General features: G+C 40.5%; 1 protein-coding gene across 1 annotated transcript in view; it reads left to right on the top strand.

Moving 5' to 3' along the window:
• LOC139530232 (calcium-dependent secretion activator 2-like) overlaps window positions 1-17,400 on the top strand; it is a 250,472-nt gene that overhangs the window by 144,822 nt on the left and 88,250 nt on the right. Inside the window, exons 9-12 of the mRNA XM_071326441.1 lie at window positions 174-240; window positions 675-801; window positions 1,130-1,327; window positions 7,348-7,484. Coding sequence (XP_071182542.1) covers window positions 174-240; window positions 675-801; window positions 1,130-1,327; window positions 7,348-7,484 — 529 coding nt within the window. The remainder of the gene's footprint in view (window positions 1-173; window positions 241-674; window positions 802-1,129; window positions 1,328-7,347; window positions 7,485-17,400) is intronic.

Genomic DNA, 17,400 nt, shown 5'->3' with positions numbered 1-17,400 from the left:
TTTTATAAATAATATATTACATTTATATTCAATTGAATTTGCTTTGGGTTAATAGTTCTTCAAATCTATAATCCCAACAGTGGTAAATGAGTTTGAGTTCCAGCGTCACGGTACTAAAACACAGTTAGCATTAGATGTTTCAATTAAGACTCTTGATCTTTCTGTATTTGTAGGTACCTTTATGCGTTGGGACAGAGAGTTTGGAAACATTGGAAAAGAAGATATTTCGTTCTTGTCCAGGTAGGCTAAATGTCATGATTCATTGACACGTGTTTCATTGAGAACAATACAATATTTTAAGGTATACTCGCCAAATGTATAACTTCTAACAGATTGTTTCCTCCTAGTGGACTTTTCTTTGCACAGTGGTTTTTCTTGGTTGTGTTTTATACATTTTTGTTGACCCTCCTTTGCACTTCATACCTTTTGAGTCTTTTCACAAAATGTTTGAATCATGAAGCAACACATGTTGACCATGTAGAGAAATATGCAGCAATCTATAAAAGGGAGACGAAAAAAACGGTTGTGTAATGCAAAGATATTTTCTGGAAATTACAATCTCTTATACTATATCACCTGATTCCCATATTTAAAAAAACATAGCGTAATATTTGTTTTTACTAATTATAATGCCATTTTATACAGAGTGTGTGAACCCTTGATAACTGTTGCAGGTCAGCCAATACACCTTTGCAATGTGCAGCTATAGAGAGAAGAAGTCTGAGCCCCATGAACTGATGCAACTAGAAGGTTACACTGTGGACTACTCCGACCCCCAGCCTGGTACACACACACACACAGGTAACTCACTTCTTACAACACTCACACTAACGTTGTGTTAAGACACTATACCATACCTTATCTATCCATCCATCTTGTCTCTTCTGTTATGACCATCTGCACCACATATCTCTCTCGCTCTCTCTCTCTCTCTCTCTCTCTCTCTCTCTCTCTCTCTCTCTCTCTCTCTCTCTCTCTCTCTCTCTCTCTCTCTCGCTCTCGCTCTCGCTCTCGCTCTCGCTCTCGCTCTCGCTCTCGCTCTCGCTCTCTCTCTCTCTCTCGCTCTCTCTCTCTCTCTCGCGCTCTCTCTCTCGCTCTCGCTCTCGCTCTCGCTCTCTCTCTCTCTCAGGTCTCCAGGGTGGTCGAGTGTTCTTCAATGCGGTCAAGGAGGGTGACCTGGTCGTGTTTGCCAATGATGACGAGCAGGACCGGATGCTGTGGGTTCAGGCCATGTACCGCGCTACAGGCCAATCATACAAACCAATTCCACCCACCCAGAACTGCAGAGCAGGGAACTCCCAGCCATTCGCACCAATCTCACTGCTCAGTAGGTTCACTTCAACAGCATTTATTCTTTATTCTTGAAAAATAAGATCATATAAATGGTCATTTGGCTGACATTTTTTACTTACAATTAAACGAATGTTCAGTTTACAGTTGACACCAAAATTATTGACACCCTTGCAAGATTCAGTATTTCATCTAAAATATGTTGAAATTGAATGTTCACACATTTGATTGATTGAACTGCACAGGACCATCCAATATTAAAATGAATTTAGTTGGAGGCAAGTTATCTGGTTTACTGTGTAATTTATCTCTCCTGTGGTAAGTTGCAGGTGTACACAGGGTAAAAATAGCCATTCAACCAGTTTTGAAAAGAGAAAACGGGACATTCTGCTCCATTGCACTCCATTGTAAAGTTCAAGGCTGATAATATATTTGACCGCATACAGGTCTTCAAATTGAATCAAACCCACAACTGTAGCAAGTCCCAAGGTCCAACCAACTGAGACATCGGTATTGTGCGCTCACCTTGTGTATAAGCATCACCAAAATAAGATTGCGGTGATGTGAAACATTTCCTTTTTTATTTTTTTTTACATCAATTGTTCACAGAAAGAAAATAAATAAAGGCAATGAGTGACTGAACAAATTCAAACAGATGAATGTCTAACCCACTCACTTGACTGGAGAGGAGATGAGAGTCTATGACAAGGCAAAGTGTTCAGTGCTGTAGCCAGAGATAGGACATTGATCGACTGAGCGCTCGCTGGAACACACACGCCAGCGTGGGGCTGATTGAGACCGTTAGCATGAGCATGTCGAGCCGCTGTGTGTGTGTGGCAACACACTTTTCTCCCATCAGTTGAGAGAAAGAGAGATAGAGAGAGAGTGTGGTTTCTGACACCAGAATCATTTTGATAATTAAAATGCACGTACGTTCGTGGGGTTTATTGAGTCTGTTCTGTATTTTTATACTGTCATTTTTTTCTCTCTTTTTGTCAGCATTACGCTATGGAATTTGAAGGGCTCTTTGAAATAGCTCTTCAGCTGGGAACAATCAGAAGTGCTAAGTGTTGTTATGATTGTGTGTGTGCGTGTACATGTGTGTGTGCAGTCCTCTCTAATGATGGTGTCTCAGAGCTCATGTCTCTCCACGCACCCTGGAAGAATTTTCCTGTAGTGTGAATTAAAGGTTAAAAAACGAGCTAATAATCACACACACACAGTAAAATTACACTGTATACCAGTCTTCCTTGTCATCTTCGCACTCCTTCTCTCAGACACACACACACACACAAACCTACACACACACACAGCATAGGTGTTTTGCAACGTGGGTGTTTGTTGAAGGTCAGCGTTATCCTCAAGGAGATTTGAGCCCATTAGAGAATGCCAGGTTTCTACACCATTAATAATATCCTTGCGTTGCCTTGAAATGCTGCATTTGAGCATTAGTTTCAGTAAATTAACACTCTAAGACACTGTAGTAAACATGTTTTTGTTTAGCTGGCCTTCAATCATTCACTCATCGTTTGCGTGAAACAACACCATTTTAATATGTATAGTCAGACGTTATTGACCGGGATTTAATGTTGTATGGAGATGTTATCGGTATATATGTTTTCGTCATAAAAAGGCCATGCTGACCATATAGATATAGTATAAGATTAGTTAAAAAGTGTTCGACCACTTTTGTTGTATGCATGAAGGTAGTTTTAACGGATTGTCATTTACAATAATGTATTGTGAACTTAGAAGAGAAGTCGCTCTTGACTCGCATATCTTTTCCCTTCCGTGATTCACTGATTTGTGACACATTCATCATGCTGATCTCTGTCAAGGTTCTTGTCAGTTTCTGTTTTGAAAAGCAAGTGTTTGAAGTTTAGGACTAAAGTCCAACCTGTCTCATAGTTTTAGCCTTTCTCATATTTTAATTGACAGCCAAGTCTACCAGGACAGCTGAGACCTCTGAGCAGAGTTCTACTTAAGGTGTCTGTGTGTGTGTGTGTGTGTGTGTGTGTGTGTGTGTGTGTGTGTGTGTGTGTGTGTGTGTGTGTGTGTGTGTGTGTGTGTGCATGTGTGGCAAGGAGCGATGCTGAGACTCCGATAACCTGTCCATCCGCATCTGTCACTCCCCTCAGTTCCCATGCCGGGCTCGCTCGAACAAATCAAATCACTCCGCCTGGTATACCTGAGATGTTAGCGCTCGGTGTCTCTCTTCGCCCACGTTGATAACCTGTCATCATCGTATCTGCCACCTCACTGGGAGACATGCCACATGGATATGACTGCTGCCGTGACAACGCTGATGGGGCTTCAAAGAGAGGGATATGAAGAGAATGAGCGCCAACCCCCTGCACCTCCCCCTGTATCCATATTCTCTTCCCTAGTACCACACCAGGCGTAAGGGATATACTCCTTCAGCTACAATTCAATAACTCCAGAGACACACATAAGTTTTTCTTTGTAACACACACACATCACAGTACATACCCCCTTCAACCTGTCTAGCCACATTCACCCAACACACACGCCAACATACCCCATTCATCCACATACCCCCCCACACACACACATTATACACACACTCTAACTGACCCGACTCCAACACTCCCTGTCTAGACACACACACACACACAACATATAGACACACAGACACAAACACATATTCTAACATCCTCATCTACAGATAATACTGTAGCTGGAAGTTAAAGATGACACGGATCAATAGGATTTCTCCTAGTGTCTGGATACATTAACATCCCCCCTCCCCTCATCTACAGATAATACTGTAGCTGGAAGTTAAAGATGACACGGATCAATAGGATTTCTCCTAGTGACTGGATAAATTAACATCACGCCTCCTCCTGCTGCCCCTAAATCAATAGTGTCTCTCCCTCCCCGTCTCATCATCAGCTTTAATCTATATCCCTTTGTCTTGTGTTCTTTAGAATCTTCTTGTTCCTCCCTTTCTCCACGCCTTAAACCAAATTACATTAAGGACACTCCGCATTTAGGGTAACAAATGTAAAATGACCTACATCAGAATTAAAGAAAAAGGGGGCCAAAGGGCAGGAGTACAGAAAAAGCAAGTGAAAGAAAGAAGGAAAGAAAAGGGAGAGCTTCGATTCCGAGTTGATTGTGGGGATTGCACTTCTGCTGCCTTTTTTTTACAAAAGCGACAGAGGAGGGTGGAGGGGGAGACGCAAATGTCTGAGAGAGCGCTTGCAGGCAAAGCACGGGGCTTTTCTCCATTCATACAAGAGTGGTGGACGAGACAGAAATGGCAGCGTTAATAAAAAGCTATCACTATTGCTTGTCTCGGGTGTGAAGCCGCGGGCATTGGAGGCGTGGGGGCAAAGATTATTTTCTCTACAGCCTTGGTCTTTTGTGGGACCATGTGTCATGTGAAGAAAAGTCGGTCCCAAATGTATTTCTACAATATGGAAAAAGAGAGAGTGTTAGGCTTTTCATGGGGGTTGCTCGTTCTGCTCGACACCAGCCATTAACTGGGACGAGTCTGAAAGGACTGGAAGTGAACCTGGGCACATACAGGGCTGTCGTATCTGCCCTCATCCTCTCTTTATCTCTTTCACCTTCTCCTTTTTTCCTTTCAGTGTTTTTTCCTTATTTCTTTCTCTGACCTGGCATCATTGCTTCTAGCTGTTTATGGATGGTACAGTTGAAGTCGGAAGTTTACATACACCTTAGCCAAATACATTTAAACTCAGTTTTTCACAATTCCTGACATTTTAATCCTAGTAAAAATTCCCTGTCTTAGGTCAGTTAGTATCACCACTTTATTTTAAGAATGTGAAATGTCAGAATAATAGTAGAGAGAATGATTTATTTCAGCTTTTATTTCTTTCATCACATTCCCAGTGGGTCAGAAGTTTACATACACTCAATTAGTATTTGGTAGCATTGCCTTTAAGTTGTTTAACTTGGGTCAAACGCTTCGGGTTGCCTTCCACAAGCTTCCCACAATAAGTTTGTTGAATTTTGGCCCATTCCTCCTGACAGAGCTGGTGTAACTGAGTCAGGTTTGTAGGCCTCCTTGCTCGCACACGCTTTTTCAGTTCTGCCCACAAATGTTCTATATGATGGAGGTCAGAGCTTTGTGACGGCCACTCCAATACCTTGATTTTGTTCTCCTTATGCCATTTTGCCACAACTTTGGAAGTATACATGGAGTCATTGTCCATTTGGAATACCCATTTGAGACCAAGCTTTAACTTCCTGACTGATGTCTTGAGATGTTGCTCCAATATATCCACATCATTTTCCTGCCTCATGATGCCTATTTTGTGACGTGCACCAGTCCCTCCTGCAGTAAAGTACTCCCTCAACATGATGCTGCCACCCCTGTGCTTCACAGTTGGGATGGTGTTCTTTGGCTTGCAAGCCTCCCCCTTTTTCCCCCAAACATAACGATGGCCATTATGGCAGTTCTAACAGTTCTATTTTTGTTTCATCAGTCCAGAGGACATTTCTCCAAAAGTCTTTCTCCCCATGTGCAGTTGCAAACCGTAGTTTGGCTTTCTTTAAGGTGGTTTTGGAACAGTGGCTTCTTCCTTGCTGAGCGGCCTTTCAGGTTATGTCAATATAGGACTCGTTTTACTGTGGATATAGATACTTTTGTACCTGTTTCCTCCAGCATCTTCACAAGGTCCTTTTCTGTTGTTCTGGGATTGATTTGCACTTTTCGCACCAAAGTACGTCTAGGAGACAGAACATGTCTCCTTCCTGAGCGGTATGACGGCTGCATGGTCCCATGGTGTTTATACTTGCATACTATTGTTTGTACAGATGAACGTGGTACCTTCAGGCATTTGGAAATTGCTCCCAAGGATGAACCAGACTTGTGGAGGTCTACCATTTCTTTCTGAGGTCTTGGCTGATTTCTTTTGATTTTCCCATTATATCAAGCAAAGAGGCACTGAGTTTGAAGGTAGGCCTTGAAATACATCCACAGGTACACCTCCAATTGACTCAAATTATGTCAATTAGCCTATCAGAAGCTTCTAAAGCCATGACATCATTTTCTGGAATTTTCCAAGCTGTTTAAAGGCACAGTCAACATAGTGTATGTACACTTCTGACCCACTGGAATTGTGATACAGTGAATTATAAGTGAAATAATCTGTCTGTAAACAATTGTTGGAAAAATTACTTGTGTCATGCACAAAGTAGATGTCCTAACCGACTTGCCAAAACTATAGTTTGTTAACAGGAAATTTGTGGAGTGGTTGAAAAACAAGTTTTAATGACTCCAACCTAAGTGTATATAAACTTCTGAATTCAACTGTATGTGGGTTGATGTGTTCTTTTCAACGATGTTCTCTCCCTTCCCTGTCCATTCACTGACTCTTTGTGTGACATTGAAAATATCCAGCCTTAGAGACAGACAATGAGATGTAGGACACAAACACACAAAAACACATACACAGGCTCTATGTAGGAACAGTCATTAGGAAGGTCCACTGAAAAGGTGGTGCTTTACCAAGACTAAGTATATCAGTGTTGTGACGAGACGCGTTACATGCTTGTGTTTGTGTCACTGTTTTTCCTCACATACTCCCGCTTGTTGCAAGAGTTTCTGTCAGTTTCTCATATTTACAGCTGAAATTTGGAAACTGGATTTCACAGAGTATCTCAAGCCAATGAAGGTGGGAACTAATAACCAAAGCAGCGAAAACTGATGATGCCAATGCAGTCGAATAGAGTTCCCTCCTTTTTACACTCCCGTTTCACGGTTGTACTCAAAGGTGTGAATTGCTGTGAGCAGATGTTCCATCATTCTGTCTGCCTGTATGCTGGGATTTGATTTGAACAGGAGGAGTCTGTGCTGTCGGGGCTTGCAAAGTTGCGCTCCATTGTTCAGTAAAATGATCTATTTTCATTGATGGAGATGCAGGATGGAATGGATTTTTTTGGTCAACCGTTTCTCTATAGCTCTTATACTCATTCGGCCTCTTACCCTCTCTGTCTGCTTTTACTCTCTCTCTTTCACTCACACTCTCGCTCACTCTCTTTTTTCTCTCTCTCCTGCTCTCTCAGGTCTGGATTGCTCTCAGAGGCAGGGCGTAGAGGAGTTGATCTCTGCGGTGCCCTGTCGGTTCGACCACGCCGCCTTATTCCCTTTTCTGCAGAAACAGACCCTACAGCACCGGATGAATGACTCCTTCTCCTGCCTGGTGAGAGAAAGAGAGAGAGGGGCAGAGTAAGATTGTCCTTAATTGATAGTTTTTTTGTCTATATGCCAGACATTTCTGAAAAAAAGGAGACAGGCCTCCAATTTTGGGAGGGGGAGAGAGAGTGGGAGAGAAAGCCTCTGCTCGGCCTTGCTTTAGGACTCTGCGTGCAGCAAGAATCTCATGCCTCGGGGTTTTGGGAACTCTCACACTCAATGAAGGGGGATAAACGGTACTAATCAATACTTCCCAAATAGAAACATGACCCCCACAGACAACTGCTGGGCCTATTCAGTGGAAAGGAAGCCAAAAGCCATGCATGGCACAGAGAAGGGGGGGGGGGTGTACTTGGCCATATGTGCGCTAGTGGTCAATTCCCTTTCAATTTCAGGAATTCAGCTATACGCAGATTTTGAATGTGAAATGTAATAGTGTAAATAGGCCATCTTTCAGATTCAAAATCAGATCCAATCCCTTTATATACTGCTATTGAGTTGAGATTAAAAAGAGTTTATGAGCATATGGTCCAACTAACGATTCCTCATTCAAATCAGACTAATGAGGGATGAGCTCCCTCCATACTGACACCTGTGCCTCTTTTATTTTCCTACCTGACTCATAAGGACTTCCCTTTATCTTCCACGAGAAGATAGTATTTAGACTTATATAGTCAACCTCAACCACCCTGTGTCTTTGCCATGTGAATGCCTTTGTTATTGACGAGGGCTTTGTGTATCAACTTGTAGTCCCCGTTGTAACCACATTCAGAATGACTTCTGTTAAGAAGTAGGGTTAGCCCTTTTGATGGTAAATCTGATTTGGGTTGTCAAAAGGTCGTGGTACTTATTGAATTTTCCATATGCCCAGGATGTTGTTGGTTTTATTTGAAGTAAAATAGAATCCTACTGTACATCAACACTTTGATACAATCAAACAGTGTGGCTGCTATGTCCTGTCATCGAACAGCAGATGAACCAAGCAGAATCTTGGACTATAGCCAACCTGGAGTATATGCACACATGTAGGTCTTTAGAAAAAAGTCTGGATGGGTGTCAAGACATAAAATAATCCTGTGGTCAAGCTTTAACATAGGATCATATACTAACCACTAAACTGGATATTATGTGAAAAACTACAGTACCAGTCAAAAGTTTGGACACACCTACTCATTCCAGGGTTTTTCTTTATTTGTTACAACTTTCTACATTGTAGAATAATGGTGAAGACATCAAAACAATGAAATAACACATATGGAATCATGTAGTAACCAAAAAAGTGTTAAACAAATCAAAATATATTTTAGATTCTTCAAAGTAGACACCCTTTGCCTTGATAACACCTGCATACTCTTGGCATTCTCTCAATCAGCTTCATGGGGTAGTCAATTAACAGGTGTGCCTTGTTCCAAGTTAATTTGTGGAATTTCTTTCCTTCTTAATGCATTTGAGCCAATCAGTTGTGTTGTGACAAAGTAGGGGTGGTATACAGAAGATTGCCATATTTGGTAAAAGACCAAGTCCGTATTATGGCAAGATCAGCTCAAATCAGCAAAGAGAAATGACAGTCCATCGTTACTTTAAGACATGAAGGGCAGTCAATACGGAACATTTCAAAAACTTTGAAAGTTTCTTCAGTGCAGTCTCAAAAACCATAAAGCGCTATGTTGAAACTGGCTCTCATGAGGACCGCCACAGGAATGGAAGACCCAGAGTTACCTCTGCTGCAGACCATAAGTTCATTAGTGTTACCAGCCTCAGAAATTGCAGCCCAAATAAAACGCTTCATAGAGTTTAAGTAACAGACACATCTCAACATCCACTGTTCAGAGGAGACTGTGAATCAGGCCTTCATGGTCAAATTGCTGCAAAGAAACCAGTACTAAAGGACACTAATAAGAAGAAGAGACTTGCTTGGTCTGATAAGTCTAAATTTTAGATTTTTGGTTCCAACCGCCGTGTCTTTGTGAGACACAGAGTAGGTGAACGGATTATATCTGCATGTGTGGTTCTCACCATGAAGCATGCAGGAGGAGGTGTGATGGTGTGTTGCTGGTGACACTGTGATTTATTTAGAATTCAAGGCACACTTAACCAGCATGGCTACCCCAGCATTCTGCAGCGATACGCCATCCCATCTTGTTTGCGCTTAGTTGGATTATAATTTGTTTTTCAACAGGACAATGACCCAACACACCTCCAGTGTGTAAGGGGTGTGTAAGGGCTATTTGACCAAGAGCGAGAGTGATGGAGTGCTGCATCAGATGACCTGGCCTCCACAATCACCCAACCTCAACCCAGTTGAGATGGTTTAGGATGAATTGGACTGCTGAGTGAAGGAAAAGCAGCCAACAAGTGCTCAGCATATGTGGGAACCCCTTCAAGACTGTTGGAAAAGCATTCCAGGTGAAGCTGGTTGAGAGAATGCCAAGAGTGTGCAAAGCTGTCATCAATGCAAAGGGTGGCTACTTTGAAGAATCTCAAATATAAAATATATTTGATTTGTTTAACACTTTTTTTGGCTACTACATGATTCCATATGTGTTATTTCATAGTTTTGATGTCTTCACTATTATTCTACAATGTAGAAAACAGTCAAAATAAAGAAAAACCCTGGAATGAGTAGGTGAGTCTAAACTTTCGACTGGTACTGTATAACACGCGTTTTCTCGTCTGTGTGTTTGTATACATGTAAAGGCCACTCTTGAAAAGTGAGTCATGTTAAAAAGGTTAAGGTTGAGGCTTGTGACACCGCACACACACACACACACACACACACACATGCATGAAGACTCTCTAATACACATATACTAAGATTCTTCCTCATCAGTGTGAAAGTGTTGCCAAACTAGTAGGTGGAATGGCCAGTCATGCTGAAACCAAATTATTATTCAGACACACACGCACACGCACCCTCTTCTCACCACGATAAACCTCCTCCTTAGTCCTAGCAAAGCAATTACGATCATTTTAATTAGAAATATCACAGCTGACGAATAGCTCTTAATTGCTTTGCGCTAGTCACATGAAAGAGAATACACTTGAATGAGGCCTTGAGAACAATGCTCAGAAAACAATTTGCTCTGTCAAAACCTCTGTTTGACAGAGCATATTGTGCCTTCAGAAAGTATGACTTATTACACATTTTGTTGTTACAGCCTGAATTCCAAATTGATTAAATTGTTTTTTCCCTCACCCATCTACACACAGTACTCCATAATTACAAAGTGAAAAGATGTTTTTAGACATTTTAGCAAATGTATTCACACCCCTGAGTCAATACATGTTAGATTCACCTTTGGCATTGATTACAGCTGTGAGTCTTTCTGGGTAAGTCTCTATGAGCTTTGCACACCTGGATTTTACCATATTTGCCCAATTTATCATTTTGAAAATGTTTCAAGATCTATCAAATTTGTTGAGGATCATTGCTAGACAACCATTTTCAAGTCTTGACATAGTTTTCCAATCAGATTTAATGGGAAAATCCAGCCAAAACCTCTAATTTACAGTGTTAACGCTGATATGTGAGAACAATATTTTTAGTGAACAAATGTTTAATTTTGGCATTATAATAAGGTTGGTAGCAACATGGAAAATCATAGTAGAAATCTGTTACAGCTCAAGTCAACATCAAAATCCACAATGCAATGCTCTATCTATAGGCTGGCTAGCAAACATAGCTATCACAATAATACCGAAGACAATTTTAACATGTAACGTAGATAGTTAGTGCATTTTGCTTAGGCAATTTTACAGCTATCAATTTAGGGTTGTTGTCCTTGTTGGAAGGTGAACCTTCGCTCCAGTCAGGCCAAATCGTTCAATCTTGGTTTTATCAGACAAGAGTATCTTGTTTGTCATGGTTTGAAAGTCCTTTAGGTGTCTTTTGGCAAATTCCAAGCGGGCTGTCATGTGCATTTTACTGAGGAGTGGCTTCTGTCTGGCCACTCTACCATAAAGGCTTGATTGGTAGAGTGCTGCAGAGATGGTTGTCGTTCTGGAAGGTTCTCCCATCTCCGTAGAGGAGCTCTGTCAGAGTGACCATCAGGTTCTTGGTCACATCCCTGATCAAGGCCCTTCCCCAGATCTGTGCCTTGACACAATCCTGTCTCAGAGCTCTACGGATAATTCCTTCGACCTCATGGCTTGGTTTTTTCTCTGACATGCACTGTCAACTGTGGGACCTTATATAGACAGGTGTGTGCCTTTGCAAATCATATCCAATCAATTAAATTTACTACAGGTGGACTCTAATCAAGCTGTAGACACATCTCAAGGATGATCAATGGAAACAGGATGCACCTGAGCTCACCTCATAGCAAAGGGTCTTAGTACCTACAGTTGAAGTTGGAAGTTTACATACACCTTAGCCAAATACATTTAAACTCAGTTTTTCACAATTCCTGACATTGAATCCCAGTAAAAATTCCCTGTCTTAGGTCAGTTAGGATCACCACTTTATTTTAAGAATGTGAAATGTCAGAATAATAGTAGAGAATTATTTATTTTAGCTTCTTTTTCTTTCATCACATTCCCAGTGGGTCAGAAGTTTACATACACTCAATTAGTATTTGGTAGCATTGCCTGTAAATTGTTTAACTTGGGTCAAATGTTTTGGGTTGCCTTCCACAAGCTTCCCACAATAAGTTTGTTGAATTTTGCCACATTCCTCCTGACAGAGCTGGTGTAACTGAGTCAGGTTTGTAGGCCTCCTTGCTCACACACGCTTTTTCAGTTCTGCCCACAAATTTTCTATAGGATTGAGGTCAGGTCTTTGTGATGGCCACTCCAATACTTTGAATTTGTTGTCCTTAAGCCATTTTGACACAACTTTGGAAGTATGCTTGGCGTCATGACGGCTGCATGGTCCCATGGTGTTTATACTTGCGTACTATTGTTTGTACAGATGTTTGTACAGATGAACGTGGTACCTTCAGGCATTTGGAAATTGCTCCCAAGGATGAATTTGTGGTCTACAAATTATTTTTATCTGAGGTCTTGGCTGATTTATTTTGATTTTCCCATGATATCAAGCAAAGAGGCACTGAGTTTGAAGGTAGGCCTTGAAATACATCCACAGGTACACCTCCAATTAACTCAAATGATGTCAATTAGCCTATCAGAAGCTTCTAAAGCCATGACATAATTTCTGGAATTTTCCAAGCTGTTGGAAAAAGTCTGAAAAAAGTCTGGTTCATCCTTGGGAGCAATTTCCAAACGCCTGAAGGTACCACGTTCATCTGTACAAACAATGCTTTCAGTCAATTTAGTGTATGTAACTTCTGACCCACTGGAATTGTGATACAGTGAAATAATCTGTCTGTAAACAGTTGTTGGAAAAATACCAAAACTATAGTTCGTTCACAAGAAATGTGTGGAGTGGTTGAAAAATTAGTTTTAATGACTCCAACCTATGTGTATGTAAACTTCTGACATCAACTGTATGTAAATAAGGGATTTCTGTTTTTCTAAAAACCTATTTTCGCTTTGTATTTATGGGGTATTGTGTGTAGATTGATTTGGAGAATTTAAAAAAACACATCTTTAGAATGAGGGTGTAACGTAACAATATGTGGAAAAAGTCAAGGGGTCTGAATACTTTCCGAATACACCATATACACTGACTTTGAGAAGGGATTGAGTGACGATTAGCTTAGCAAACCGCGTGACGCGGCATGACAACATGAACGCGATTGGTCGACATTCTGCTGGGTGGGGCGTTATACGCTCCTTCATTCATTGGATTCATATCTCCTTTCTATAATATCTTTGGCAACGGCACCATGTAATGCACTCTGGACTAAAGAGTAAAATGTCCTAGACCCTCCGTTAAATTACACATTTCTCGAGGTCAGAATATTGCAAAAATATTATCAATGGCTTTCAAGAGAAGACATCCTCCCGAGTTATGACATCGGCCAGTATTGAAATCTGACATGTATGATAGACAATTTCGTGATCTAAAATGTATTTTCCTATTAACTTCCAGTGTAGTGAGAGTGACTTACCGTCCAGATTTCTGCCTGCTTAAACGGTAAGAAACTTAGATACTCCTGAAAACATTAAATGACCCAGGGAATCGATAGAACATCACTCAGAGATGCACAAAAACAAAATAACATTCAAAATAGGTGAAAATAGGTGTCCTTTAACCTTTAGGGGCCACGGGTGCCGCTAGCGGCACTCCTCCCACATTCCACTGAAAAGGCAGAGCGGCAAATTCAAAAAAAACATTTTTTTTAAATATTTAACTTTCACACATTAACAAGTCCAATACAGCATATGAAAGGTACACATCTTGTGAATCAAGCCAACATGTCCGATTTTTAAAATGTTTTACAGGGAAGACAAAATATGTAAATCTATTACACCACTTTTCTACCTCCATCAGTGTTTTACTCCATCACCAGCTATCACTAATTCGACCAAATAAAGATATATATATAGCCACTAACCAAGAAACAACTTCATAAGATGACAGTCTGATAACATATTTATTGTATAGCATATGTTTTTTTTGAAAAATGTGCATATTTATGGTATAAATCATAAATTACATTTCAGCTACAATCAGAAATTGCACCGAAAGCAGCCATAACATTTACAGACACCAACGTCAAATAACTAATTACTCATCATAAAACATATCTGAGAAATACATACTGTGCAGCAATTGAAAGACAGGATTCTTGTGATTCCAGACAATATTTCAGATTTATTAAATGTTTTATAGCGAAAACAAAATGTAGCGCTAAATTAGCATAGCCACGCCAGCCAGAACCAGCTGGGCGCCCACGACCAGTTCACATGCACACCGATATATGAAATAGCATTATAAATTGGATCTTACTTTTGCTGAAATTTCATCAGAATGTTGATCAAGATGTCCTTAGTCCAGATGAGTCGTTCATTACATTCAGAATGGTACCTTTCCCACTTCATTTAGCATGGGTACTAGTCGCGTGGCACGGATCTCTCCAAGTAAACAAAGTCACACGACGGAACACGACAAAACTCCCGAAAAAATTCAAATAATCTGATTAAACTATATTGAAAACACATACATTACGATGATATGGTCTCATTTATCAAATCAAATCCGAGCCGGAGATAGTTGACATCCGAAACGGCAGCAAAACAAAACACAATCTCTCTTCAAAGTCGCGCACTTCAGACTTCCGGAAATGGACGGTCACGTCAAAGAAATAGGTCTTATTTCACGTCAGAACAAGATAAACACAAAATTTCTCCTCTGACGTCCTCTTGACACCCAGAGGAAGGCGTGTGAGGTGTGTTTCGGGTCATAGGTGGCATGACCATGTATAGGCAGAGCGTTGAAGCGAGCATAGACATCTTGCATTCTACTTCCTGCTCAGGGAAAGTGCTGCCAAATGACTTGTGTTCAACTCAGAGAAAAAATTCAAACGTTTTTAGAAACTAGAGGTTGTTTTCTATCCAATGGTACTAAAAATATGCATATTGTACTAGCAAGAATTGAGTACGAGGCCGTTTAAAAATCATACGATTTTCAGCAAAAGTGAAAATATCACCCCTTGTCCCCAACAGGTTAAGTCAGAATTGTAACTCGGCCACTCAGGAACATTCACTGTCTTCTTGGTAAGCAACTCTAGTGTAGATTTGGCTTTGTGTTTTAGGTTATTGTCCCGCTGAAAGGTGAATTAATCTCCCAGTGTCTGGTGGAAAGCAGACTGAACCAGGTTTTCCTCTAGGATTTTGCCTGTCCTTAGCTCCATTCCTTTACATTTTTATCCTGAAAAACTCCACAGTCCTTAAAACCTCTCTGGGATACGAAATCGTCCCACATGGCCAACATCCAGTGAAAATGCAGAGGGCCAAATTCAAATAAATTACTATAGAAATTAAACTTTCATGAAATCACACATGCAATACACCAAATTAAAGCCACACTTGTTGTGAATCCAGCCAATGTGTCAGATTTCAAAAAGGCTTTATGACAAAAGCACACCAAACGATTATGTTAGGTAAGTACATAGTCACAGAAAAACACAACCATTTTTCCAGCCAAAGAGAGGAGTCACAAAAAGCAGAAATAGAGATAAAATGAATCACTAACCTTTGATTATCTTCATCAGATGACACTCATAGGACTTCATGTTACACAATACATGTATGTTTTGTTCGATAAAGTAAACTCTCAGTTTACATTGGCGCGTTACGTTCAGTGAAGTTTTACTTTCAAAACATCCGGTGATTTTGCAGAGAGCCACATCAATTTACAGAAATACTCATCATACATGTTGATGAAAATACAAGTGTTATGCATGGAACTTTAGATAAACTTCTCCTTAATACAACCGCTGTGTCAGATTTCAAAAAAGCTTTACCGAAAAAACATACCATGCAATAATCTGAGTACAGCGCTCAGAGCCCAAACAAGCCATACAGATATCCGCCATGTTGTGGAGTCAACAAAGTCAGAAATAGCATTATAAATATTCACTTACCTTTGATGATCTTCATCAGAATGCACTCCCAGGAATCCCAGTTCCACAATAAATGTTTAATTTGTTCGATAAAGTCCATCATTTATGTCCAAATACCTCCTTTTTGTTTACGCGTTTAGTACACAATCCAAACTCACGACGCGCGGGCAGGTCCAGGTGAAAGTTCAGACGAAAAGTCATATTACAGTTCGTAGAAACATGTCAAACTAAGTATAGAATCAATCTTTAGGATGTTTTTATCATAAATCTTCAATAATGTTCCAACCGGAGAATTCCTTTGTCTCTAGAATTGCAATGGAACGCAAGCTACCTCTCACATGAACGCGCGTGACAAGCTCATGCCACTCTGGCAGACCTCTGACTCATTCAAGCTCCCATTCCCCCCTCCTTCACAGTAGAAGCATCAAACAAGGTTCTAAAGACTGTTGACATCTAGTGGAAGCCTTAGGAAGTGCAATATGACCCCATTTCCACTGTATCTTGGATAGGCAACGAGTTGAAAAACTACAAACCTCAGATTTCCCACTTTCTGGTTGGATTTTTTCTCAGGTTTTTGCCTGCCATATGAGTTCTGTTATACTCACATACATCATTCAAACAGTTTTAGAAACTTCAGAGTGTTTTCTATCCAAATATACTAATAATATGCATATTCTAGCTTTTAGGACTGAGTAGCAGGCAGTTTACTCTGGGCACCTTTTTATCCAAGCTACTCAATACTGCCCCCCTGTCCCAAAGAAGTTAATGATTATGAGCATACCCATAACATGAATCAGCCACCACTATTGGATTTGCTGGACGTTACACTTTCTCTGTATTCAGGACAAAAAGTGAATTGCGTTGCCACATTTTTTCCGTATTACTTTAGTGCCTTGTTGCTAACACGATGTATTCTGTACAGGCTTCCTTCTCTGTAACTGTTTTAAAGTCACTATTGGCCTCATGGTGAAATCTCTGAGTGGTTTCCTTCCTCTCTGGCAACTGAGGATGCCTGTATTTTTGTAGTGACTGGGTATATTGACACACCATCCAAAGTGTAATTAATAACTTCACTATGCTCAAAGGGATATTCAATGGGTGTGTGTTTTTTTCTATTTTCATCTACCAATAGGTGCCCTTCTTTGCTAGGCATTGGAAAACCTCCCTGGTCTTTGTGGTTGAAATTCACTGCTCGACTGATGGACCTTACAGATGTGTGGGTTAGAGAAATGAGGATGTCAAAAATCATGTTAAACACTATTATTGCACTATTATTGAGTCCATGGAACTTATTAAGCAAATATTTACTCCTGAGTGTATTTAGGCTTGCCATAACAAAGGGGTTGAATACTTATTAACTCCAGACATTTCAGCTTTTCATTTTTTATGAATTTGTAAAGAAAATTGTAAAATATAATTACACTTTGACATTATGGGGTATTGTGAGTAGTCCAG

Source organism: Salvelinus alpinus, chromosome 9 (genome assembly GCF_045679555.1).
Source record: "Salvelinus alpinus chromosome 9, SLU_Salpinus.1, whole genome shotgun sequence".
NCBI classification, from domain to species: Eukaryota; Metazoa; Chordata; class Actinopteri; order Salmoniformes; family Salmonidae; genus Salvelinus; species Salvelinus alpinus.
The sequence above is the reverse complement of the archived record's forward strand: the minus strand, read 5'-3'. Positions and strand labels throughout refer to the sequence as shown.